The sequence below is a fragment of the Caenorhabditis elegans genome, chromosome III, assembly GCF_000002985.6.
Source record: "Caenorhabditis elegans chromosome III".
NCBI classification, from domain to species: Eukaryota; Metazoa; Nematoda; class Chromadorea; order Rhabditida; family Rhabditidae; genus Caenorhabditis; species Caenorhabditis elegans.
Window position 1 is genome coordinate 1,365,915 of NC_003281.10, and position 25,938 is coordinate 1,391,852.

The 25,938-nt window shown below is 32.6% G+C and overlaps 9 protein-coding genes, 1 long non-coding RNA gene and 1 other non-coding gene across 11 annotated transcripts; 4 read left to right on the forward strand and 7 right to left on the reverse strand.

Annotated features, from left to right (window-relative positions):
• The first annotated feature begins 4,580 nt into the window (after positions 1–4,580).
• linc-24 lies at positions 4,581–5,654 on the forward strand. The gene is made up of 3 exons (NR_101789.1): positions 4,581–4,668; positions 5,173–5,256; positions 5,307–5,654. It is a non-coding gene; the product is annotated as a long non-coding RNA linc-24 (long non-coding RNA).
• Positions 5,227–5,247, reverse strand: 21ur-9823. The gene has a single exon (NR_052077.1).
• A 2,836-nt stretch (positions 5,655–8,490) lies between the features above and the next one.
• Y82E9BR.20 (Type I toxin-antitoxin system SymE family toxin) lies at positions 8,491–8,625 on the forward strand (the record flags this gene model as incomplete). The annotated part of the gene is made up of 1 exon (NM_001381731.1): positions 8,491–8,625. The coding sequence occupies one exon, from the start codon at positions 8,491–8,493 to the stop codon at positions 8,623–8,625; it is 135 nt and encodes a 44-aa protein (NP_001367980.1).
• A 705-nt stretch (positions 8,626–9,330) lies between these two features.
• Y82E9BR.10 (Ovule protein) lies at positions 9,331–9,677 on the reverse strand (the record flags this gene model as incomplete). The annotated part of the gene is made up of 2 exons (NM_064996.1): positions 9,331–9,579; positions 9,630–9,677. The coding sequence occupies 2 exons, from the start codon at positions 9,675–9,677 to the stop codon at positions 9,331–9,333; spliced, it is 297 nt and encodes a 98-aa protein (NP_497397.1).
• Positions 9,678–11,030: 1,353 nt separating this feature from the next.
• Positions 11,031–12,089, reverse strand: pals-40 (Helo_like_N domain-containing protein; the record flags this gene model as incomplete). Its single annotated transcript, NM_064997.2, has 3 exons — positions 11,031–11,240; positions 11,475–11,777; positions 11,958–12,089. 3 exons carry the CDS (start codon positions 12,087–12,089, stop codon positions 11,031–11,033), a joined length of 645 nt encoding a protein of 214 aa, NP_497398.2.
• Positions 12,090–13,225: 1,136 nt separating this feature from the next.
• Positions 13,226–14,721, reverse strand: pals-21 (Protein containing ALS2cr12 (ALS2CR12) signature; the record flags this gene model as incomplete). Its single annotated transcript, NM_001312994.3, has 4 exons — positions 13,226–13,456; positions 13,508–13,675; positions 14,520–14,649; positions 14,705–14,721. 4 exons carry the CDS (start codon positions 14,719–14,721, stop codon positions 13,226–13,228), a joined length of 546 nt encoding a protein of 181 aa, NP_001299923.1.
• A 588-nt stretch (positions 14,722–15,309) lies between these two features.
• Y82E9BR.6 (Hydrogenase iron-sulfur subunit) lies at positions 15,310–15,919 on the forward strand. Its single transcript, NM_001393278.1, has 2 exons — positions 15,310–15,603; positions 15,646–15,919. The coding sequence occupies exons 1-2, from the start codon at positions 15,531–15,533 to the stop codon at positions 15,711–15,713; spliced, it is 141 nt and encodes a 46-aa protein (NP_001380022.1). The 5' UTR covers positions 15,310–15,530; the 3' UTR covers positions 15,714–15,919.
• A 351-nt stretch (positions 15,920–16,270) lies between these two features.
• On the reverse strand, positions 16,271–18,338 carry fbxa-138 (F-box domain-containing protein). Its single transcript, NM_064998.3, has 4 exons — positions 18,254–18,338; positions 17,379–17,496; positions 17,153–17,236; positions 16,271–17,085 (listed from the first exon to the last, which is right to left on the reverse strand). Exons 2-4 carry the CDS (start codon positions 17,480–17,482, stop codon positions 16,461–16,463), a joined length of 813 nt encoding a protein of 270 aa, NP_497399.2. The 5' UTR covers positions 17,483–17,496; positions 18,254–18,338; the 3' UTR covers positions 16,271–16,460.
• Positions 18,339–18,455: 117 nt separating this feature from the next.
• Positions 18,456–22,474, forward strand: Y82E9BR.5 (uncharacterized protein). Its single transcript, NM_001393279.1, has 3 exons — positions 18,456–19,318; positions 21,541–21,641; positions 21,882–22,474. Exons 2-3 carry the CDS (start codon positions 21,553–21,555, stop codon positions 21,916–21,918), a joined length of 126 nt encoding a protein of 41 aa, NP_001380021.1. The 5' UTR covers positions 18,456–19,318; positions 21,541–21,552; the 3' UTR covers positions 21,919–22,474.
• On the reverse strand, positions 21,079–22,410 carry pals-20 (Protein containing ALS2cr12 (ALS2CR12) signature; the record flags this gene model as incomplete). The annotated part of the gene is made up of 5 exons (NM_001347298.3): positions 22,305–22,410; positions 22,086–22,232; positions 21,693–22,031; positions 21,481–21,639; positions 21,079–21,315 (listed from the first exon to the last, which is right to left on the reverse strand). The coding sequence occupies exons 1-5, from the start codon at positions 22,392–22,394 to the stop codon at positions 21,079–21,081; spliced, it is 972 nt and encodes a 323-aa protein (NP_001334196.1). The 5' UTR covers positions 22,395–22,410.
• Positions 22,475–24,535: 2,061 nt separating the features above from the next.
• Positions 24,536–25,938, reverse strand: pals-17 (Protein containing ALS2cr12 (ALS2CR12) signature). Its single transcript, NM_065001.5, has 6 exons — positions 25,878–25,938; positions 25,784–25,832; positions 25,647–25,734; positions 25,507–25,595; positions 24,860–25,163; positions 24,536–24,814 (listed from the first exon to the last, which is right to left on the reverse strand). Exons 1-6 carry the CDS (start codon positions 25,918–25,920, stop codon positions 24,632–24,634), a joined length of 756 nt encoding a protein of 251 aa, NP_497402.2. The 5' UTR covers positions 25,921–25,938; the 3' UTR covers positions 24,536–24,631.

Genomic DNA, 25,938 nt, shown 5'->3' on the forward strand with positions numbered 1-25,938 from the left:
AAAACTGTTTAGCAGTCTCAAATATACCAGAAATTACCAGAAAAAGTATGTTAGCTTGTACGGAAGTTTATTTTAAAAAATGCAGAATTTAATAAAAAGCTGTATTTTTCAAAAATTCAAAAGTACCTGAAAATCATATGGAGTCATTCTTTTTTATTTTATAAAACTGTTTAGCAGTGTCAAATATACCAGAAAATACCAGAAAAAGTATGTTAGCTTGTACGGAAGTTTATTTTAAAAAATGCAGAATTTAATAAAAAGCTGTATTTTTCAAAAATTCAAAAGTACCTGAAAATCATATGGAGTCATTCATTTTTATTTTATAAAACTGTTTAGCAGTGTCAAATATACCAGAAAATACTAAACAAAGTATGATAGCTTGTACGGAAGTTTATTTTAAAAAATGCAGAATTTAATAAAAAGCTGTATTTTTCAAAAATTCAAAAGTACCTGAAAATCATATGGAGTCATTCATTTTTATTTTATAAAACTGTTTAGCAGTGTCAAATATACCAGAAAATACCAGAAAAAGTATGTTAGCTTGTACGGAAGTTTATTTTAAAAAATGCAGAATTTAATAAAAAGCTGTATTTTTCAAAAATTCAAAAGTACTGCAAAATCATATGGAGTCATTCTTTTTTATTTTATAAAACTGTTTAGCAGTGTCAAATATACCAGAAAATACCAGAAAAAGTATGTTAGCTTGTACGGAAGTTTATTTTAAAAAAAGCAGAATTTAATAAAAAGCTGTATTTTTCAAAAATTCAAAAGTACCTGAAAATCATATGGAGTCATTCATTTTTATTTTATAAAACTGTTTAGCAGTGTCAAATATACCAGAAAATACCAGAAAAAGTATGTTAGCTTGTACGGAAGTTTATTTTAAAAAATGCAGAATTTAATAAAAAGCTGTATTTTTCAAAAATTCAAAAGTACCTGAAAATCATATGGAGTCATTCATTTTTATTTTATAAAACTGTTTAGCAGTGTCAAATATACCAGAAAATACCAGAAAAAGTATGCTAGCTTGTACGGAAGTTTATTTTAAAAAATGCAGAATTTAATAAAAAGCTGTATTTTTCAAAAATTCAAAAGTACCTGAAAATCATATGGAGTCATTCTTTTTTATTTTATAAAACTGTTTAGCAGTGTCAAATAAACCAGAAAATACTAAACAAAGTATGTTAGCTTGTACGGAAGTTTATTTTAAAAAATGCAGAATTTAATAAAAAGCTGTATTTTTCAAAAATTCAAAAGTACCTGAAAATCATATGGAGTCATTCATTTTTATTTTATAAAACTGTTTAGCAGTGTCAAATAAACCAGAAAATACTAAACAAAGTATGATAGCTTGTACGGAAGTTTATTTTAAAAAATGCAGAATTTAATAAAAAGCTGTATTTTTCAAAAATTCAAAAGTACCTGAAAATCATATGGAGTCATTCATTTTTATTTTATAAAACTGTTTAGCAGTGTCAAATATACCAGAAAATACTAAACAAAGTATGATAGCTTGTACGGAAGTTTATTTTAAAAAATGCAGAATTTAATAAAAAGCTGTATTTTTCAAAAATTCAAAAGTACCTGAAAATCATATGGAGTCATTCATTTTTATTTTATAAAACTGTTTAGCATGACGAAATATACCAGAAAATACCAGAAAAAGTATGTTAGCTTGTACGGAAATTTATTTTAAAAAATGCAGAATTTAATAAAAAGCTGTATTTTTCAAAAATTCAAAAGTACCTGAAAATCATATGGAGTCATTCTTTTTTATTTTATAAAACTGTTTAGCAGTGTCAAATAAACCAGAAAATACTAAACAAAGTATGTTAGCTTGTACGGAAGTTTATTTTAAAAAATGCAGAATTTAACCAAAAGCTGTATTTTTCAAAAATTCAAAAGTACCTGAAAATCATATGGAGTCATTCTTTTTTATTTTATAAAACTGTTTAGCAGTGTCAAATATACCAGAAAATACCAGAAAAAGTATGTTAGCTTGTACGGAAGTTTATTTTAAAAAATGTTGAATTTAATAAAAAGCTGTATTTTTCATAAATTCAAAAGTAATGCAAAATCATATGGAGTCATTCATTTTTATTTTATAAAACTGTTTAGCATGACGAAATATACCAGAAAATACCAGAAAAAGTATGTTAGCTTGTACGGAAATTTATTTTAAAAAATGCAGAATTTAACCAAAAGCTGTATTTTTCAAAAATTCAAAAGTACCTGAAAATCATATGGAGTCATTCTTTTTTATTTTATAAAACTGTTTAGCAGTGTCAAATAAACCAGAAAATACTAAACAAAGTATGATAGCTTGTACGGAAGTTTATTTTAAAAAAATGCAGAATTTAATAAAAAGCTGTATTTTTCAAAAATTCAAAAGTACCTGAAAATCATATGGAGTCATTTTTTTTATTTTATAAAACTGTTTAGCAGTGTCAAATATACCAGAAAATACCAGAAAAAGTATGTTAGCTTGTACGGAAGTTTATTTTAAAAAATGTTGAATTTAATAAAAAGCTGTATTTTTCAAAAATTCAAAAGTACCTGAAAATCATATGGAGTCATTCTTTTTTATTTTATAAAACTGTTTAGCAGTGTCAAATAAACCAGAAAATACTAAACAAAGTATGTTAGCTTGTACGGAAGTTCATTTTAAAAAATGCAGAATTTAATAAAAAGCTGTATTTTTCAAAAATTCAAAAGTACTGCAAAATCATATGGAGTCATTCTTTTTTATTTTATAAAACTGTTTAGCAGTGTCAAATATACCAGAAAATACCAGAAAAAGTATGTTAGCTTGTACGGAAGTTTATTTTAAAAAATGTTGAATTTAATAAAAAGCTGTATTTTTCAAAAATTCAAAAGTACTGCAAAATCATATGGAGTCATTCTTTTTTATTTTATAAAACTGTTTAGCAGTGTCAAATAAACCAGAGAATACTAAACAAAGTATGTTAGCTTGTACGGAAGTTTATTTTAAAAAATGCAGAATTTAATAAAAAGCTGTATTTTTCAAAAATTCAAAAGTACTGCAAAATCATATGGAGTCATTCTTTTTTATTTTATAAAACTGTTTAGCAGTGTCAAATAAACCAGAAAATACTAAACAAAGTATGTTAGCTTGTACGGAAGTTTATTTTAAAAAATGCAGAATTTAATAAAAAGCTGTATTTTTCAAAAATTCAAAAGTACTGCAAAATCATATGGAGTCATTCTTTTTTATTTTATAAAACTGTTCAGCAGTGTCAAATATACCAGAAAATACCAGAAAAAGTATGTTAGCTTGTACGGAAGTTTATTTTAAAAAATGTAAAATTTAACAAAAAGCTGTATTTTTCAAAAATTCAAAAGTAGGGCAAAATCATATGGAGTCATTCTTTTTTATTTTATAAAACTGTTCAGCAGTGTCAAATATACCAGAAAATACCAGAAAAAGTATGTTAGCTTGTACGGAAGTTTATTTTAAAAAATGCAGAATTTAACCAAAAGCTGTATTTTTCAAAAATTCAAAAGTACTGCAAAATCATATGGAGCGATTCTTTTTTATTTTATAAAACTGTTTAGCAGTGTCAAATATACCAGAAAATACCAGAAAAAGTATGTTAGCTTGTACGGAAGTTTATTTTAAAAAATGTAAAATTTAACAAAAAGCTGTATTTTTCAAAAATTCAAAAGTAGGGCAAAATCATATGGAGTCATTCTTTTTTATTTTATAAAACTGTTCAGCAGTGTCAAATATACCAGAAAATACCAGAAAAAGTATGTTAGCTTGTACGGAAGTTTATTTTAAAAAATGTAAAATTTAACAAAAAGCTGTATTTTTCAAAAATTCAAAAGTAGGGCAAAATCATATGGAGTCATTCTTTTTTATTTTATAAAACTGTTCAGCAGTGTCAAATATACCAGAAAATACCAGAAAAAGTATGTTAGCTTGTACGGAAGTTTATTTTAAAAAATGCAGAATTTAACCAAAAGCTGTATTTTTCAAAAATTCAAAAGTACTGCAAAATCATATGGAGTCATTCTTTTTTATTTTATAAAACTGTTCAGCAGTGTCAAATATACCAGAAAATACCAGAAAAAGTATGTTAGCTTGTACGGAAGTTTATTTTAAAAAATGTAAAATTTAACAAAAAGCTGTATTTTTCAAAAATTCAGAAGTAGGGCAAAATCATATGGAGCGATTCTTTTTTATTTCATAAAATTGTTCAGTATAGTCAAAAATAAAAATGGCTTAACTTGAGCTAAAATCTCCAATTTTGGTCAATTTTTTGTGTTGCAGCGATCTTGCATAGTTTATCCTACTCAGTTTATCTTACTCATTTCGTTTATTAAGATGAATTTAAGTAACCATAATTCATCGAAATTGAGCACATTTTGACATTTCGTTATTTTTTGTTTCCGAACCCCATTTTTTCCATTTACTCCTGCTCAGCTCGCTAGCTCACTCGAAATACACACTCTGTTCCGTCACAAATATCTAAAGCACGGGGGATCCGTCTGACCACCTGTCGTCTCCTCCCGTCTATCCGTTGCTCCCTTCCCTCCTCATTCTGTTTCCAAGACTGCCTACGGATTGGCGGTCCACTACTTTTTTATTGATTTTACTTTAACTAGCTTAATTGAGTCTATTCTACTATTTTTCGAGATGTAGAGGTAAGTGTGAAAAAATAGACCAAAATGACCGACTACAACTTTGAAAAAAAATTTTCTAAATTTTCTAAATTTTTAATGATTTTTTCAATTTTTCAAAAGTCAAAGAAACTGCCGAATTAAATTCGAATTCCCGCGCAAATGGGTGTTGTCATTTTTCATAATTTTGCGTTTACTGGCTTAATTTGTCGATTTTTCAGACATTTTTCCGTGAATAAAATTTGATAAACCGAAAGAAATTTTCGGAAAATTTCAAAATTAGCCTAAAAATCGACAATTTAACAGTTATTAACAAGTTTTTTCTCCGGAAAAGTGCCCAAAAAATTTAGCCAGAAAACGCACTCACTTGCGCGGGAGTTCAAATTTATTGTGGGCGTTTTTTTTTTGATTTTTGAAAAATTGAAAAAATCATTGAAAATTTAATTTTGTTTTTCTATTTTTTGTCTATTTTCTGTCATTTAAAGCAATTTTTTCTGACTCTACTCCACTTTTAAAATAAATTTCCAGATGCTCTATGATGCTCTGCTTTGGAGATCTAGCTTAATGCTAACCTCCCAATCACCTTAAAAACTCAACGATTAAACCAGACAGGTTTGTTTAACCGATTTCTTTCAAAACAATTTGAAATAATTTTTGTTTAGCAATATTTGGCGGAAAAGGCCGATAGAAGAAACCCTAATGTCATTCGAATGTGCCATAACTGCCGTGCCGTATTGCGTCCTTCTCGAGCAACTTCAGCAACTTTTTTGCAAAATCTGCCGGGTTCGAAAAATCCACACTGCCTTTTCATTTCAAAGACACCCAATCGATTTTGCTGCTGCAAAATTATATAAATTCTTTGTTAAATAAAATTTTTTTTTTCTCTTTTTTCAGCTACAGGTTATAACTGTATTTAAAATTTAATTCAGATAAAATTAGTTTTCAGGCAATTTTACAAGTTATATTGAGTCATCAAAATGAAAAAAATTTGATAAACTATTGAAAATTATTTTTAAAACTGTTTTAAAAACTTTTTTTTTTAATTTTCAGGAATATCGAGACCCTTTTCAACCAAATTTGGGGTTTTTTCAGTCTCTTTTTGAGATTTTCTTAATTTTTTTCAATTTTCAGTATGAAATTCAGTGGTTCAAAGCTGTTCTGAATGCTTTAAGCACAGTTCATATAATTAATTTGTTCTAACTACGTTAAAAAATCAAAAAAAAATCGAAAAAAATCCAATTTCAATATTGCTGAAACTTTGTAAAATCAATAAATTCATATGTTATCCATATCAAAAACCAGTTTAAAATCTCTGATTTTTACTGAGAATTTCAAAAGATTGAAGTAAACTTCAGTTGAAAACAATAGTTTTACATATGCAAACTGTTATATTTCAAAGAAGAAACATATAATTTTGTTAAAAAAATATCAAAAACCTTTCCAAAAACTTTACTTTCAGAAAATATATTTTAAATACTTGTCAGTTTTCACCAGAGATTTTTTTTTGGAAGTCAAAAATTTCAGCCTAAAATCTGTTTAAAAAGGTACTTGTGTATTATACCCCCGCCATTTTAAAAATTAAACAAATTTCCATTAAATTATTCACTTAAAGGTGGAGTAGCGCCAGTGGGGCAACTGTTAAAAACCACTTCTTTGGTTCCAAAATGACCAAATATCATAATGAAACTTTTCAAAAGATTTTTGAAAATTTTTTATTTACAGTCAAAAAGTGTCAATTACTCACTTTGCTTTTTGCCACTAATAATTTTAAAAGTCGACCAAAAAAAATTTTTTTTCGAGATTTTTTATGTTTTAATCTTGTTTAAATAATTTGTATTAAAACATTATAGGGGTCGAAACATGCAACATTTCTTTAAATTTCCTCAAAAGCTCGTATATTTCAAAATTGTTGCAATTTGCCAAAACTTTGACCGAAAATTATAAATAATCTATAATTTTTTGGAGCGTTTTATTATGATATTCGGTTGTTTTGGATCATTATAAGTGCATTTAGACAAAATCCTCACTGGCGCTACTCCACCTTTAAACACATTTATAACGCCAGAAATGTATTAAAATACATGTTTGTGCAGGTTTTCTACACTTTCAAATTTTCCGACACTACTTGAATAATCCCATTTCACTGATATTACACCGTAGCCCAGAATACATGGATTTCATTATTCCCTGACACATATGCTCGCCAGCTGCTCTCTTTTACGAGTTTACAATACTCATTCCTCTACCTTCTCTTCTATAGTGCTCTTTTTGCTCCTCATTCTGCCTACTAGACTACTTACTGAATGGTGGTCCTTTTTTTTTATTTAATTTATACTTTTTTCGAAATATTCTGTACTTTTTTTGCAATGTGCAAAGGTAAGTGTAAGATTTTTTTTTGAAAATTGTTTAACCTATCAAATTTCCTAATTTTAATTTGTATAACAGCAAATATCATTTTTTACACGCTGTAGATGAGTACCCCTAGGCAAAACTGGCGTAACTTTAGAACCTGATTAGCTACAAGAATTTTAAACATATTTTCTGAAAGTATTATTTATGGTAAAGTTTTTGATATTTTTTCAACAAAATTAAATAATTTTTCTTCGAGATATAACAGTTTGTATATTTAAAACGACTACTTTCAACTGAAAAACGCAAAGTTACCTTAATTTTTTTGTAAGTTCTCAGTAACAATTGTAGATTTTAATGCGTGTTTCCTATGGAACACCTGAAAGTTAACTTATTTTAACAAGTTTCATTAAAATTGGAATTAAACTTTTTTTTTTGAGAAAATTTTTTTTAAAGAAAACTTTTTTTAAAGAAAATTGACCAAAAAATTGTTTTCTTCCGAATTTGTTCAAATGTGTCGAATTAATTTATCTGGCGTGATTGTAACAAACTATTTACAAATATTAAACTTAAAGCATGCTAGATGATTCGAAAAACCAAAAATAAAACCCATGAAATTCAGTACTATAATAACTCAAAAATTCTTGAAAAAAGTTTAAAATTTCCGAATAAAACTCTACATATATCCACCTATGTTTCTAATTGCACCAAAAAAAGGTGTTATTTTGTGCTCTTCTAAATGAATTGCAGTGTGTACGTGGTGTCACTTTTAGCGTTGATTTTTAAAATTGTTCAAAAATGACTAATTTTTGTGAAATTGATATTTTATACAGTCGCGACAGAATGATCGCTCCGCCAATTTTGCATGCGGCAAAGGGGCGTGGTTTAGTTGGAGGCGGAGCGTCAACGCAAGCCTGCGGCACACTTTTTCTCGTTTTTTCGTGCGGTAATTTGCAGTTATTTTTATTCGTTTTCTGTTCGAAATGTCACGATTTCGCTCGATTTTGTAGGGGAAAATGTGAAGAGAAAGCGATTTTTTAACGTTTTGCATCGTATTTTACAGAAAGACAGACAAACGAAGCATTTTTTCGAGTAAAAACTGTGAAAACTTGATTATTTCTCATTAAAAAAATAGTTGAAGACTTTTTTATCCGAAAAAACGAACAAAATCGAGCGAAATCGTGAAATTTCGAACAGAAAACGAATAAAAATAACTGCAAAGTCCTACTAGGCACGTGGTGTCAGGCTGTCTCATTACAGTTTGATCTACAAAAATGCGGGCATATTTTTCCAGAAAAGTTGTGACGTCAGCACGCTCTTAACCATGCGAAATCAGATGAGATGTCTGCGTCTCTTCTCCCGCGTTTTTCGAAGATCAAATCGAAATAAGACATTCTGACTCCCCGTGACTAGGCCAAATGTCAATTAACGGAAAATTATAAAACATTTCACGAAAATCGACGTTTTTTTTACGTATTTATATACATTTTGCAGGTTATGTTGCTCTCCCGCTTTCTTGATGTATTGGCCCCAGGATGGCAAGAGGGCAACGACACGGTGACCATCAACGCTGCTTTGGATGAGTTCGGACTTATAGAGGTCCGACTCTCCCACACCGGGCGCGTGGTGTGAGGGGAGCTGGCCATTGCCCCGGTGAAGTGAGTTTTTCTCGTGTTGTTTCGTTTTGTAATTTGTTTTTTCACAGCGCTCGGGCATCGGCCCACCCCGGCTCCGTACCAACCTAGCTGGGCACTACTTCTGGCGATATGGCATCCGGCTGCGGACCCCAACCTGGTATATGTCCGCGGGGACGAGGCCCATATGTTCCCATCAGAACTTATGGATATTATTTAATGCAAGTGATTTTTTTTGCAAAATGCCACTTTCGTAAGGATTGAAGAGGCGATTATGTTCCAATTGAACCACGAAAAATTTCTATTGCGCTGGATTCGAGAAAGTTCGCTGTTATAATTATAAAAATTTTATTTGAATTTGTTAAAAGTTGCAATTATATTTGAATAAACATTGTAAAATATTATTTAAATAAAATATGGTACTAGTCCTAAATCACCCCGCCACTTTTCCTTACATTTTCTTCGATAAAAACGTGGCCTTTTTCCGTATGTTAGGCTTAGTAATGTTGTTTTCTAATGGGGTTATTCAAGTAGTGTCGGAAAATTAAAAAGTGTAGAAAAATTACGTCACGACTGTATTCAAGTATATAAAAAAATGTATTTAAATACATTTGTGACGTCACAAATGTATTAAAATACATTTTGCTACATTACTTGAATAACCCCATAAGCCTAAAAATGAAAATAGTATTAAAATAAACATTCACGTGTGAGTTAATTTTGAATGAGGGGTAGAAAAGGAAAAGTGGCGGGGTGATTTAGGACTAGTACCTAAAATATTATTTAAACAAGAGAATAAACACCAAATGGGTAGCGGTAGAGAAAGAGAGTTCAGAAACTGGGTTCTTTTTTTAAAGATTAGCAAAGTTTTTGCGGACGCGCTCAACGTCTGCTCCACGATTCGATTCTGCAAAGAGTTGGTGATGTAGCGCTCGTGTAGTATTTTACGGAGCTGAAAATATATTTTGTAAACTTTTGAATACAAATTTTTTTAAAACTTACCGTCTTATTATTTTTATTTATTAACATTATTTGACTGATTTTCTTCATTTTCTATGTTTTTTCCTCGGAAAATGGAAGAAATAAACAAGAAAAATGCAACATTTTTTGTTAAAAAGTAATTGAAAATGAGTAAAACTGTAAAATATACTAATTTCAGGCTTATTGCCGTCGGAACTCAAAATATCACAATTTTGCTCATTTTCAATTACTTTTTAACAAAAATTTTGCATTTTTCTTGTTTATTTCTTCCATTTTCCGAGGAAAAAACATAGAGAATGAAGAAAATAAGTGAAATAATGTTAATAAATAAAAATAATAAATAAAAATAATGCAAGCACGCTCCACCAAACAAATCCAATTGGCGGAAATTCAAATAGGAATTAGGTGAAAACTGTGATTTTTCCAATTTTCAAAAAATCATATAAAATCTAGAAAATTGTTTTGAATTTTTTTATCATGACATTCGGTTATTGTGACCCCATAAGCGTGTTTTAAAGCAATTTTCCCATTGAGCGTAGTCCACCTTTAACCAATTTTAATATGATAACATTTGTCGAATTGAAACACCCTGAACGGTTCTTCTAACCCCGTAAATCATATAATTTATTTTTGTATCAAAACAGAACGAGGCAGTTAAATTGAGGGTGGAAAGTAAACACCGGAGTAGTATAAGCTGAAAGTTCACTACCATAGCGTCTTTTTGCTACCAACCTGTTATGATCGATTATGACCGGATGCTAGCAAAAGTGCAAAAGTGGGGCGCGCTAATGGTTATTTTTTGAATGTAATAATTTGTTTTTTTTTTCAGCGGTGGTGCTCTGCGAGTACTGTCGGGCCGGCATTCGACGCTTCCAGCCCGTTTCAGAGGCCCCAGATGCCCAAGCCCTATGATGGCACAAGCACAGAACCGCACCATATGTCTACAACACCTCACCTACCCTAATTATTTTAATGCTTTTTTTTTAATTATTTTTTGAATAAACCAAAAACCATACATTATTTACTGATCTGTTAGCGCGCCCCCACTTTTGCTACCAACTGGTATGGCTGAAATTCCGCTACAGTACTTTTGCTAGCATCCTGTCGTAATCGATCATAAGCAAAAAGACGCTGTGGTAGTGAACTTTCAGCTTATACTACACACCGGAATTATAGGGAAGATCCTTTTTACATCGCATTAAACGCTTTTTCAATCACAAATCTCAATCGAAGTCTCATCAATTGATTCATCACATCATCAGTCAGTACAAGAAATTCATTGCTCAGTTGGGTCAATTGCATCCCGTATTCTTGAATTGCAATATCATTATTTTTGTTAACTTCTGTCGGTAGGTGATTGCAAATCGATTTTATCGTGCTATTATGAATCAGAGTGCTCATGCGGTTAGTCATGTTCTGCAATTAGTTAGTTAATGAAATAATATACGATACTGTGATACTTACAATAGAGTCCTCGAAGAGATCGGGGTTAATGCGATCTGCAGTGACGGCGGTGTCGTCAAACTTCTTGCGACTGTCGGTGAAGGACTCGATCTGATTTTTCACATTGTTTACACACACCTTCAGTTCGTGAACATTCACATCTGCAACTTCTCCATTCCAGAGGATACACTGCAAATTAGTTTAAATTGTTTAAAGGTGGAGTACCGAAATCTGGGAAATTTAGCGGTTTGAGAAATGCCTTGAGTAAGGCTAAGCCTAATCCTCCGTATAGGCCTAAGCCTGAGCCTGAGACTTAGCCTAATCCTAAGACTTAGCCAAAGCCTAATATTTTACAGATTTCGGTACTCCACCTTCAATCTGAGTAGTTCAAAGTACTTTTGTCAAAATTTCATGTGCACTTACTTTTGCTCTGATATCATCCAAATAATGTCCAACAGCAATCCCTTGCCTAATACATCTATACAGAGAATAGAACACCAATCTGGCACACTTCAGCTCCTCGAGCAACATTTTTGCACTACTTTCCATAGTTTCCTCATACAGCTCGTTTAGCGCAACTTCCAATAGGATTTTTGTTTCTTTGGCTAAGTTTCCATACTCGCGAACATGTTTCTGATCGGCATCGTGTACAACATTATCCAGATGAATGCACAATGTGTTGAATGTTATATCGTTAAGAATAGTGCCGATTTTTCTGACAAAATTCTAAAAAATACTTATATGTATGGAAATCCACTTTAAAGTAACAAAAATGAAGGAAATCACTTTTCAACGGTAAAATTTTCCCACGCTCACGAAAAACGCACAAACCCCTTTGTTGGGTCATTTCCACGTGAGGAGACTGTGGTGTGTAAAACACGTGTAATATATGTACAAAAGCCTTACAGATTGAGCATGGTCTCCAGCCTTCCCATCGACGAACCTATTGATATGATCTAGTAGCTCTGCTCTACCATTACTCAGAGACCTCACATCACCCTCGTGAGCTCCGGGATTGACACCTGGATCTCCAATCATCGGGTTACACTGCAATATTTTATTTCTTTTTTATGTATTAAAGATGGAGTAGCGCCAGTGGGGAAATTGCTTTAAAACATGCCTATGGTACCACAATGACCAAATATCATAGTAAAAAAATTAAAAAATTTTTCTAAATTTTATATGATTTTTTGAAAATTGAAAAATCTCGAATTGCATCAAATTCCTATTTTAATTACCGCCAATAGTTCGATGTTCGTTGGAGCGCGCTTGCATTATTTTAACTTTTATTTATCAATTTTTTTTATTTTTGATTGATTTTTCAAGTTTTTTTTTTTGAGTAATTTTACTGGAAATTTAATGAAAAATTCAAGATAAATGTAGATTGTTCACTAAAAAAATTGAAAACAGAGATAGCACGTTTTTCAACGACGTTGAGTCTGAAATAAACTATTTCAAAGATTTAGGCTCTAGCGCCCGCTTTTTAATAAAAAAATTACATTTATCTTGAATTTTTCATTAAATTTCCAGTAAAATTAATCAAAAAAAAGAAAAATTGATAAATAAAAGTTAAAATAATGCAAGCGCGCTCCAACGAACATCGAACTATTGGAGGTAATTAAAATAGGAATTTGATGCAATTCGAAATTTTTTCAATTTTCAAAAAATCATATAAAATTTAGAAAAGTTTTTAAAAAATTTTTTACTATGATATTTGGTCATTGTGGTACCATAGGCATGTTTTAACGCAATTTCCCCACTGACGCTACTCCACCTTTAAAAAATAAAATTCTCACCAAAATGCAAATTCTCAACAAGCTCTGTACCATTAGTTGAACTTTGCGTTTGATTTCCGGAAATTCGGGAGGCAAACCTGAAGCATCCATGGAACCCTGTTCAGAAAAAGCATTAGTTTTAGGTAGGCAGTACAAGAAAATAGAAGATATGATACGCTGATAGAGCAACAGTTGAAAAATTCAAGAAACAAATTTCAAAAAATATATAAAAACAAATTTTTTTAGCATGAGGAGAAATGTTTTAAAAAAATCCACAAATTATACGGTTAAGTGTACGTCTGCTACCAAATTCTGTAACTTTAAAATTTTTAGAAACAGCTGAACTAAACATGTGTTATCTGGACGCCCCATAACGTGTTAGCAACATATTGTTATCAGTCAGTAATTCTTTAAAGTCGGAATACTTGAATCAGTCAACGAAAGAGCCTCTAGCTCAGTCTTCACATCATCCTTCAATGCTTCAGAAAACTCGGCGGACATCTTATTTGCCGACTCCAGATAAGAATCCATCTTTTCTAAATCCTTATTGTCGATTGCATTTGCAAAGTGATATTGCAAAGATCTCAATTCGAATTTGTTCATTAGCTGGTCCAATTTGATTAGGAACATCTGAAAACTAACTTGCTCTTTCGCGCTTGAATTTAAAAAAAAGAAGCTCACCGAGCAAGCTCGAAAAGCATCTGGGTGGATATTGTCGGCGTTGAGCAGAGCTTCATCAAAAATGTCCATTTGTTTGGCAAACTGTTCTCTTATGAAGATAATTTTGGTGACGGTGGATTTCAGCTGTTTGGCAGTTTCGAGAGAAAGGGTTTGACGCCACAGAGCTCCCTGAAACAGTAGAGTGAGCTAGAGAATGTTCATAAAATAGTGTTATCACTGCAAAATGACAGTTTACCCGATAACAAAGTTTGAGAAGTCTAGGCATAGGCTTAGGCTTAGGCTTAGGCTGTAAGAGATATTCCCAGCAATCCCTGATTATCCAAAGCAAAAAAGGCGACAAAAAATTCATTAATAACGGCCGAAAAATGTCTTAAAATTAAAAAAGAAAAAGAAAAATAGTGTGAAAAAGTTTGACATATCTGGAAACTGTACCTTAATACCTTTTCATCATTAGTCAGAATTTTTACTGGTCAGAGGTCTTTTTGGCTTTTTCATAGCAGAATAGGAAATAATGGCATTTGCATAAGTTTTTTCTTTGGAAAATTACCGAAACTGATAGACACTAATATTGGTCAATAAGATTATAAGCATAAAAAACCAGGATAATTTACTTTTTCGAAAATAAAATTTTTTTGTAGTATCATCTAAAGTTTCATGTGGAAATATTTGGTTCAGTTAAGTGACAAAGGTACTAGAAAAAATTGTTAAGTAAAAAGCACGACCGTCTTTAAAAAAAAAGATATTGATATTATCCATCAAGATGCATTTAAAAATTTAAATGTGAAGTAATAAATTATGTCCTAAAGTTAAAAAAAAAAACTATAGCCCCGCCTACACCCAGTAACACCTACACCGCCCACTTCCCACAATAGATAACAAGACAAAAATCTGGAATCATTTTTGCCAACTGATAAGAGTGAACTTTTTTCTCAGGAACTCGTTTTTCACTTTAATACTTAGTCAGTGTTACTATATAAAGGATGCATAGCAATGTTCAGAATAAATGACTTACGTATTGTAGGATGGTAATCAGCGTCATCCTCATCGCGTTAACCGGCTCTATCATTCTCTTGAATCGGCTCAGAACATATCCCGGCAGGGCACCAGTTGAGCCAGCTTTCTTGTCTTCTACGATAGAGTCACTGAAAAAAGGAATTTAAATATGTTTAGCTCCATTTGAAGTAGGGATATACATACCTTCTAACACGACACATTGCCACCTCTTCATTTTCCTTTTGAAGATGTGGCTCGGAAAAATCACTTCTGCTAGATAGCAAGAAGAAATATTATATTAGGAACTGAGAAACACGAAATGAGGAAATAAGGAAAAGAGGAATTTGGAATCACAGATTTTGTTGATTCATCAAAAGGAAACAACAAAAACTACCTGCTCGGGGAATTAGATCATTCCGTAGTCAATCAATTCAGTTTTTATACTAATTTTATTTATCAACAGCAAGACATATGTATTAGAAAGCACTATATACATGTCATCGTTCTAAAATACGAGGTCGCTATCATTTCATCGTCATATTGGAGTTGTTTCTTATGATTCCTTATTATTTTGGAACACCTTTATTTTCTAGAAAAAAAAATAACTTTTTAGAAAAGTCGGTTTTTTCAATGCATGTTTTGTAAAATTTTAACCAGGAAATACCAAACAAAGTAGGTTAGTTTTTACGGTTGTTTTTTTTTGCACGTGACGTCAGATATTTCTATAGCACAGGGAGTCCGTTTGACCACCTGTCGTCTCCTTTCGTCACCTATCCGTTGCTCCCTTCCCTCCTCATTCTGCCTCCCAGACTGCCTACGGAATGGTGGTCCACTACTTTTTTATTGATATTTTTATCTAGCTTAATTCAGTTTATTCTATTACTTTTTTCGAGATGCTAAAGTAAGTGTAAAAAAAACAAAATTTCAATTAGAAAACATTTTAAATTTCCAGATTATCTCTGTTAAGGCCGACAGGTTTGTTTAACCGCTTTCAAAACAATAAGATAAGATAATTTTTGTTCAGCAATATATGGCGGAAAAAGCCAGTAGAAGAAACCTCGATATCGCCGTGTGCCAAATGTGCCATAATTGCCGTGCCGCAGGTTTTTGAAAAAATTCTCGTTTTTAAACAATAATATTTTCAGAATCTGTCGTTTATCTCCGGGACTTGGCCCGCATTTGCCGAATAACCTTCTCCGGATTTCAGAGATAAAGAACAGAAGAGGTAAAGTTACTAACCTCAGCAACAAGAAACTTTTACCCTAGGACGGAATACAGTGAATTTCTCTCCGAAAAACTGCGTTAATTTTCCAGTTTTACAATTTTTCAGACTTACCAGCTGAAAACCTGTGCTTAAAAGTTTCTATCATGCGGGCACACAATCTGTTATTTATTTTGTTGTTTTTGAATAAATATTTTTTGAAGCTGCATGTTTTTTCATCAAAAAAAAAATCAGCATTGTGTTGGCAAATTAAGTTAGAAACCTTCCATATGGCAGGACTCATTTCGAAAAGGTGTCCAGACCAATTTGAGCCCATTTTCAGCCCAGGAAGCTTGAATGATGGCTAGTACGAGCAGAGGCAGTGAAATAAAATTTTTGAACATATTTTCTACATAAAATAAAATTTATTGAAGAGTTTTTGATATTTTTCAACAAAATTTTATTCATTTGAAACTAAACTTTCAAGTAATTACGAAAAACCGGATAAAAACTCATTTTACAAACTTAAATTTGGCTTTTTAAAAATTTAACTTTTTTTTCGTCAGAGTTTGTCTAATTTTGTTGAATTAATTTATTTTATTGTAACAAGTTGATCTTAAAAACAGTGATGAAAAAGTGATAGATAATCAAAAATATGGACAACAAAATTGGGAAATTAATGAATAATTGGAAGGAAGGAGCGGGGGCATTCACATTTTCCGACGAAATTCAAATACAAAAAGGTTTGGGCTCAATTTTTCAACTAGCATCTTTTATTTTGATTGCATGTTGAATTGGCAAATGAGAAATGCAGATTTGGAATTCACGAAGATGAAACAACTGCTCTATTTGATTACTGAGAGGTGATGTACTCAGTATTATGCATTCTTTTGCATTTTTCCATTGATCCAACTCTTCGATTCGTTCAAATCGATTCACTGCAGTAGTTTTGAACAATGTAATATTGTTTAGCACTTGACAAATGAAAATCGGAAGTATCGATAAAATACCATCAAATGAAAAACCAACAAGATATAACATTCTTACATTCACACATTTGCTTTCTTTCAGAGTTTTTCGAAAAGTTGTAATGAATCCTTGTTGGGCATCTGCGTCAATAGTTAAAAACAATGTTGATACATGATTCATTACAGTCTCCAAATCTTTTATTGCAATTTCTAAATAAGTTTTCCCTTCAAATGTGCTTTTTTTCTTTCTACCAACAACAACCGCATCATTATTTTCTTCGGAATATAAAATAACTTCTTCTCCCAAACTCAAAAAAACCATTGTTTCGATAATGGCAACCATGACCTTGTCAAAATGCATACCAAACTTGACAACTGCGGTTCTCAAACTTGAACACACTTTACGACAAGCCAGTCTAAAAGAAAAGTAGTCCACTAATATTTATATTAAAGCCATTTAAAAGTTCAACTAAACCAGCTCACCGATCCTTTGGCTCCAATTTTTCAAATACTTGATTGAGGATTTCAGTAGGCATGTCAGAAAGAGTTGGGGATATTGGAGCCAATCTGAAATTATTTACCGGGTTTCCTCTTGCAGGCAAGACTATTTCTCAATTGAGCTGTAGTGTTGAAAGACTAGTAAACTCTAAGGTTTATAGAAACGCAAAAGAATTTATATAATTGCTACCATATGTTGAAACTGACTTACCCTCTCATAAACCGGCAAAAATTAATTTCAAACCATTTGTCAAGCACCAATCCCCGCGTTTTGGTCAACGCACGTTGATTGTCTCGGTTGGCAGTATCAGACATGTTTTGGTAGTTAACTTGAAAATTCTTAAATTGGAAAGGAAAAAATATATAAGATGAGAATAAAAAAAGGTAAGGCAGAGTAAAATTCCTTAAATCAACTCCGTTAATATGTGAGTTCCTATCAGCTTTGGCGTTTTCACATGACTCTAAATGCTCTTTCGCTAATCTTAAGTTCTTATTTGTCATTTAGCGTTTGGTAGTTTAGTGAACAAGTGTTTACGCTTTTTGTTGATATTGTCATTTTCAGATACAGTACAAAATTGTTATATCCCTCATTTTTGACGGTTCGTATACATGGTGAACTTGACAGTTTTGACAAAGCTCGAACAAAATCTAACCAAAATGTTAAAAGCGTCTAAATAAGCATATTTAGAAGATATTTAAAATGATCTTATTGTTAGAGGTGTAAAAATGTGGAAAATCGAAAGATAAAAAGAAACAAAATTCATCAGAGGAACTTGAACCGCAGTAGAACTTTCAAAAATTTCACGCGGGTCATTCAACTTCTACATTTTCTGAGGTAATTTGGAAATGGCTTTTACCTCTCAAAAAAATAGGGTCATATAGTACAGTGCACACAACTGCTATAGGACCCACTGAATCTGAGGTGTAATTTTTAAAAAATTATTAAGATTTTTCGACTTTTTTCTCTTTTATTCCAAATTTCGAAATGTCAGATTCGAAATTTTGTTACAGAGGTTTTTTCATATGATGCATCATATGTATATTAATATCAATTCTCTAATAAACGTTGAGAAAAATCCTACAAACCTTGAATTTAGAGGTAGTATTGCAGTTTTGTGTCTCGAAACTCTAACCGCTAATCGACCAAACCGATGTTATTTCAACATTTCTTTGGGTCAACTGTCAAATTTGTTTGAATGATCAAATTTTCAAGTGATAAGCAATTGCAGTTTGCACCATCGTATAACACAACTGATAAAGCACACAATTTCCCAAAATTTCACTCCACTTTCCTGTCTTTTTTTCTTCCTCCCATGGGCTTCACATAATATGTATATATAATTTATATAGTTTTTCGTTTTGTTTCGTATACATTGGTTTTTGTAGATATTGACAATGGCCACTATTTTACTTTTTTAAATTTACATAAACATAGGAAATAATAAATTGGTTTTACGGGCTTTGGGTAATCTACAGAGTGTTTAACTTTTTTAGTTGAGTAGTTTTCTTATATTCTAATCCAACGTTAGTTTCAACTCATTTATTCAATGCTCCATGCTATGATATAACTTCACACAGCTACGTATATAACAACACTTTTTCCAACTAATTTTTCACCACTAACTTGTTAGAAATTTTAATGTAACGTTTGTTTCAGTATATATATATATATATATATATATATATTCAACCAAAATATTTTGTTTTAGTATCATACTAGATTTTTTGACAGTTCAGTTGCGTCTTCCGTCCCGCGACTTGCGACTCGCGATTCCCAACTACGCAGACCATGGTTGCTTCTCCTGATAACTATTTGTTTTATTGGCACTATATGGTTTGGCTATGAAGAACGACATTTGAAATTTCCCCAATTTAACTGTTAGCAATATGATTAAAAACTCATCCTCCAAAAATTGATACGTCACGAGTGTTTACTAGTATGGAACATTCTGAATGTATTAATAATGCTCTCAAAGTGATAAAAACAGACGTTCGAACGTTCGAATTGAAATAGTCTTTCTAACCGTTTGAAAAGAGTTAAACAGGTGTTCGAAACTACAAAAACACTCCGAACAACACAACCAGAAGACAGCCTTTCTACAGACAGTTTAAACATGTGATTCTACGGACTTCAAAAATTGCAGCAAGTAAGTGAGTATTCTCCAAAAAAATTTCTAGAAAACCGAGTTTATTTAAAGATTAATTTTCGTGGAATTGACGATAATGGGATAGGATATGTGAGAATAATTTAATGCGTGAGGTACGAAGTTGAAAGATTTAAACAGCAAAATTAAAGAAAATAAGCAAGTTGGTGACACTGGCCGTTTGCACATGAACTAACGTTTATTATACATTCGCCAAATACACACGGCTCGTGACACCTAAAAGAAGGAGTATCGTCAATGGGGGCTTTAGAATTTGTGCTCAGATTTTAATTATTGCGAAAGAAAAAAAAACGGGAAAAATCCGTTACCGCTCATCATTTTTAGTATACTTATGTACTGAGTATGATACTGAGTACTGAGTATGAATTTTAATAACCGTTCTTGAAAATTTACCCGTCCCAGTTTTCTAAAACTTTTTAAAAGGAAACATGGTACAAATTTCGAAATTTAAAAAATTGAAAGGTCTAGAATTTTTTAATTTAAATTTCGCGCGAAATTAAAATTCAGCCAGTTTTGTCGATTTCAAACGCCTGAATACTAACGGATTTTTCTAGATTTTCATTTGCAATAACTGAAAGCTTGAGCACCTGGGCTGCGCAGCAGTGCTGTGCGGCTCTTGGAAAAAGTTGGCTCTCGGCTCGCGCCGAGGGCCGAGTTCCACTAAAAGTTTCGGCTCTCGGCTTGCGCCGAGAGCCGAGGGCTGATTGCTTTATATTTCGGTATCGATTTTCGCACGCTCCCTCCGATAATGAATAAAAATTATAATTACAACTACGACTTTACAACTATTAAAATAAATAGTTTCGCTGCTAACAATAAGGAATTGAGTACTTTTCCGATTTCTGCCCCCAAAAACATTGTATGTCATGTAGGGGGTTGTAAAGATATACTCAAAAGGGTTCCCACAGGAAAGGATAACCATAATAGATACCCCAATAACAGATCTAATATTTGATTATATGGGTCATTGGGCTGTAAATATGTGTCTCTTTATGGGGTAGGTGGCGATGTGTTGCCAGCTAACATTAACGTGTATTAATAAGAATTAGACTATGTAATAAGAATTAGACTATGATAGTTATGAGAGAGAATATAAGAGGAAGGTGCGAGGATTCCGAAACCAATCGGCGTGAGCCGAAAAACAGAAAAAAAAATTTGTCGGCTCTCGGCTCGCGCCGAGAGCCGAGCTCTATTTTCCGGTTCGGCTCTCGGCTTACGCCGAGAGCCGAGTTTAAATTTTTTTCGGCTCTCGGCTTGTGCCGAGAGCCGAAAAATACCCAAATTGTCGGCTCTCGGCTCGCGCCGAGAGTCGAGAGCCGCACAGCACTGCTGCGCAGAGATTGGTAAGTCGGCTGGTAGAGCGAATGTAAACTTTGTAGTGTGCCATAAACTAGTTATTGAAAAAAAAATATTCGAAAAAATCTACCCACACGTTCAAAAAATATGTAAAAACAAGAGACATATTTTATCTAAACCGCACGTAATGTCAGGCTGTCTCATTACAGCTTGATCTACAAAAAATGCGGGAATTTTTTCCCAGAAAAATTGTGAGGTCAACACGCTCTTAACCATGCAAAATCAGATGAGATGTCTGCGCATTTTTCAACTCCCGCATTTTTCGAAGATCAAACCGAAATAGGGCAGTCAGAAGACTCTAATACTGTGAAAAGTTTACTTTTGCTCTCTACCAGCCGACTAGCCAGCCGCTCATCCCTTCTATTGACGATACTACATAGTCCCCTAAATCTAAACATGCTCATTCATCATAGTATTAGGCTTTACGACGTGCTCCAGTTTCATATTTTTCAGCTCTTTTCCAATGTTTATTCTCAATGCAGAAAAATCCTTGTAGAGCACTTTTGTCATATTCCCAAAACGTAGGATCACGTCGTTGTTTTGATCAAAAATCGCATTGGACAGGTTATTGCAAATTAATTTAATTTCCCGTTCAGTGATGAGATGTTCCATTTTGGACGCGATACCCTGCAACTTTCACTTAAAAAAAAAAATATATATATACATATATATAACTAATTTTAGCTGATAATTATACAGCTGACAGAAAATAAAAATAGGAGGAACTATTTTTATTTGCATTCTACAATGTCTTTTTGTTCCCTTAATCAATATTTTTACACAAAAACCTACAGAACATGAATTAAATAGTTCCGGCGACAAGTAATCCACAAAACAATTGAAATCGTTCAGGATCATCTCGAAATGCTCGACTTCAACTTGAATTGCTTGAAAATTTGTATCCAGCTCCCCAACTGCAACACGTGGAGTTTCCCCGTAAAACGAGCAACACTGTAAGTATTTGATTTGAGTTTTTTTTTCTTGAAAAAAAGAACATTACATACATGGCTTGAAATTGTATCAAGATGATTTCTGATCACATTGAATGAGTTCAGTAATGGACGTAACTTCTCAAAGACGGTCCTTGCATTTTCAATTCTGAGCCGAGATTTATTTATCTGAAGAGTGCTCTCGAGTCGTTTCTTAGCCTCATTTTCAAACAGCAAATTCTCTTTCTCATAATCATTTTGCAGCTCTGTGATCTGCTGCAACAAGGTGCTCGCCAGCTGACCGTATCGACAAATTTCATCCTCGTCGGCTCTGATCAAGACGTTTTCCAATGTCAGGCAGATGGTCCTTAATGGTTGCCCTTGAAGAATTACATTGAGCTTTGATATGAAGCTCTGGAATTTAAGGAGGCGGCATACTATTTTACGAAACTCTAATTTATGGCTTACCAATTTCACTCGGCTCACGTTACTATCATTTGCGGCCATCATCCGGAGCCCGTCGATTTGCTCACGAAGCTTCACTCGGAAGGCGTTCAAATTGGCAATGTTTGTGGCACACAATTTTGAATTCGGCCCGCCAATTAGAGGATTAAGCTGTTAAATATTAATTCACTGTGAACATTTTTTTTAAAAATCAATATCCTATCTATTTTTCCCTTTACTCACCAACGTGTTTATACTCTGCAAGATATTTACGATTCCTTCCACACTTTCGATAACTGCATGGAACTGTGAAGATACATCTCTACACAACATGAGATGAAGATAATCTGTAATTGTGAAGTTTTATAACGAATTTTCAAAAAAAAATATAACGGTTTCATCCGAAATACTCAAGATCTTAGTTGTAACCTGGATTTACAAGGTGAAGGAAATAAAACCAAAAGTTTCGGAATATATGAGAAAATTGATTCGAGTATTGACTTTTTTCTCTCCCTTTCTAGTGTCTCTCGTTGCAATCAATTTTATTCGGAGCAATGAGGAAAGGCGAGAAAGATGCTTCCAGATGTCATAGGGTGTGTCACCGCAGGGTGGTAGGTGTCCCGACGAGTCAGGTATACTTTCTAGGTAAACCTGATAAGACAAGTCGAGATGAACACATCTTACTACGTCTGAGCTTCTGACCGGTTTTGTATGTGTGTTTTTAATCACAGGTAGTTAATTCGTGGTAGCCATTTTGGGGCACAAGTCAAATAAAAATTTCTCAACAACTTATTAAATATTGTTTTAACTTGCACTGACATTCACTGAAGTTACTGAATGCTTTATTTATTTAAATTTTATTGAGTTGTGTTATTCAATTCACCATGTAACGATAAATGGATTTGCTGGAGTCATGTAATACAAATCACCGAGATTTTCGGCAACCAGCAATTGCTGAATTGGCCAAACCCTAAAAATTTCGGCAACCGGCAATCAGGTTTGAAAGTTTTTTAGGTTGAAATTATATTCATGAACGTTTTGGAAAAAAACGTATTGTTGTATTTTTCGTTTACATTAAAACGATAGCATTTTTCAGGCTTTCTGCATGCTTTTTTCTGAGCTACAAAATGTTTTCTCTGATATCGACAGTTACCAAAATGTTTTCAAATTTTAATCATGCAGATTTTAGGTTTTAGTCAAGAAAAAGTTTTTAAAAATTTGCAATTGTATTGCACGTAAAATACAAATATATACAGTGCCTCCAACTTCTATAGGACCCCCCTGAATTTTGATGGTTTGAGACTTCCTGAACATTTCCATGAAAAACTGCCAATACCATTCGATTTTAAATGCCAAAAAACCTATACCGGTATAATTTTATGATGATAGCTCAAAAACTGCGCGCGCGCGGGCTGAAAGTCGAAAAAACGGCCGTCCAACTTCTATAAGACCCCCAAGTTTTAATAATAATAATAATAATTTATTTTACATACAAATGAAGTGATATTGGGTAAACAGGATCGTGATGGATTTAAGAAAAAATTACATGACACGGGTGGAGCAATAAAAAGGGTTGCTATTTACAACAGAATGAGGGGAGATTAAGAGGTCAGTCAAATCATCAGTCATAATCATCAGTCATAATCATAATCATAGTTCTTGCTCTCGTTTTTTTGAAATTTTATCGAAAAAAGCATTGAAATTTTGAAAACTTATCAAAATATTTTTTTGAGATGATTTCATAAAAATTACCAAAACATCTCAATCGCTTATAAAAAACTAAAATATTTCACGTGAAAGTGTTGGGAAGCAACCTGGACCGTCCTGTACCACTTTTCAGTGCTTCTGAGCCCAGTACTTGGCTCCCAGTGATTCTTATCTCACGAAACGTTTGGAACATGTTAGTGTATATCCAAAGATTGTTCCTGTGAAATTTGGTCTAATTTGGAACACGTTCAGATGTTTTATTGCAAAAATAATTCAATGGCACCGGTAGATGAGACATTTTTAACCAAAAAGTTTGGCTTACAAACTATGATAAATTAAAAAAAACAAAAAATAATACGACAATATCTTACTATTAGGATAAATTTTCCAAAGTGAGAACCCTATTTTCTGTCATCGACTTTTATATACATATGCTCCTAGAACTGTTATCAGTTATGGTATCCATTCTGGGTGATAAACTTTGATGACGATTGTACAGCCGACTGAAATGTATCACCTTGTAGAAGTGTTGATAAGCAACTACTTCTCTTCAATTTTCTGCGTTTCCATAACTCTCTATTTGAAAAATCAAAAAATGTGGTGCGAATACTCAAGTGACGTATTAGTTTTAGTCGAAACAAATTTAACATGATTGTTTCATTAAAACATCAATAACTTATCTGAAACTTTGAAATAGTTCCCTACAACACAGTCAAACTAGTCTTGCATGAAGACCTTGGTGGAAAATACGGCATATGTATGTAAACAACACGTTAAAGATCTTTATTTAAGACCATATTAGGTAAGTTTTCAGATAAAAAGTCGGTAATTGTTTACAAAAAAAAACAAAAAGATATTCTTCATTATACATTAAAATCCGAACAAATATCAGCCATTTCCTGTAAATCGAGATGAAAGTTTCTCAGATCATCCTTGTACAGCTCCACTCTCTCGGCATCGTTATTGCTACAAGCTATTTGGTAATGAACGCACAAAGATCGGAGATTCGAGTAGTTAACAAGTTCTCCCATTTTGAGAACTTGGTCCTGTAATTTAAATAAATGTTTACTGAATCAATAAATTGTACATACCGATAACTTTTCAAATATATCCGCATCAATGTAGCTAGATCTTATCATAAAACTTTCAAAGTACTCAGTTTCTTCCTCAAATTGTTGAATTTGGCGTTCTATGCTATCGGAGAACAACTCATCCGAAATACCATTTTCCACTGCATTGTCCACGTCCTTCTCAATTTCACGCAGTAAACGGACCATTTTTGAAAATAACCTCATAGCTTCGTTTCTGTTCTTGAGCTTTAGAAAAGCAATGTAGTTTTTCCTCTTATTCTCTAATTTGTGAATTTTCAAGTTGTGTTCCTGCTCCAAATGTTCCCTGTTAAAATTACAAAGTATGGTTTTACTTTAAGGGTAGCAATAAATACTTCACAATTGGACTGGTAAGACTATTTGTAAAATATCCAATAGTGTTGATAATAATGAGCTATATTCAAAAGCAACGCGTAAAAGGTGAGCTGTTTTAGGAATAATCTAACAATATATTCGAATTGTTCAGTAAGTGTGCAAGATCTGTTAGGCGGACTTTGGTTAGACCAGGGAGTGGTGAACTATGCATATTTGTGAAAAAACGCAAGTTCCAAATCTGTTTTACCTGGCACTGGCCTGTAAGTTTGAAGGCCGTATATGTCAAATAGCACGCCGTCTATAAAAACACTAACCTTTCATCCTCAAAATTTTTTAGCATTTCCTCTTCCCTTGTTTTCTGGAATGCTCCATTTTTGTTTGAATATAACTTCCTGTTTCCGGGCTAAAAGTTGAAACTGTAAGTATTATTATATATTCTCAAAATAAAATATACCTTAAACTCATAATATTCAGGTTCCATGTAGTTAAGGTTTGACTGCTCTGGTCTAGCAAAATCGCCTTGCCTCTCCATAAAAAACTGTCTGAAGGGTGAAAAGCATTATTTAGACTTTTGAGACTTATGGGTTTTACATTTCTTTTCCTTCCGAAAATGTTCTTCTCAGCAGGTTGCTTTGTTGAGCTGAAAACTTAATTTTACAATTTTGACTTGGTCAAAGGAACAAACCACTGATAGACTTTTCACTAGAAAACTTTGATGAAAAATTCATTTTTGGCGAGGTGGTTCT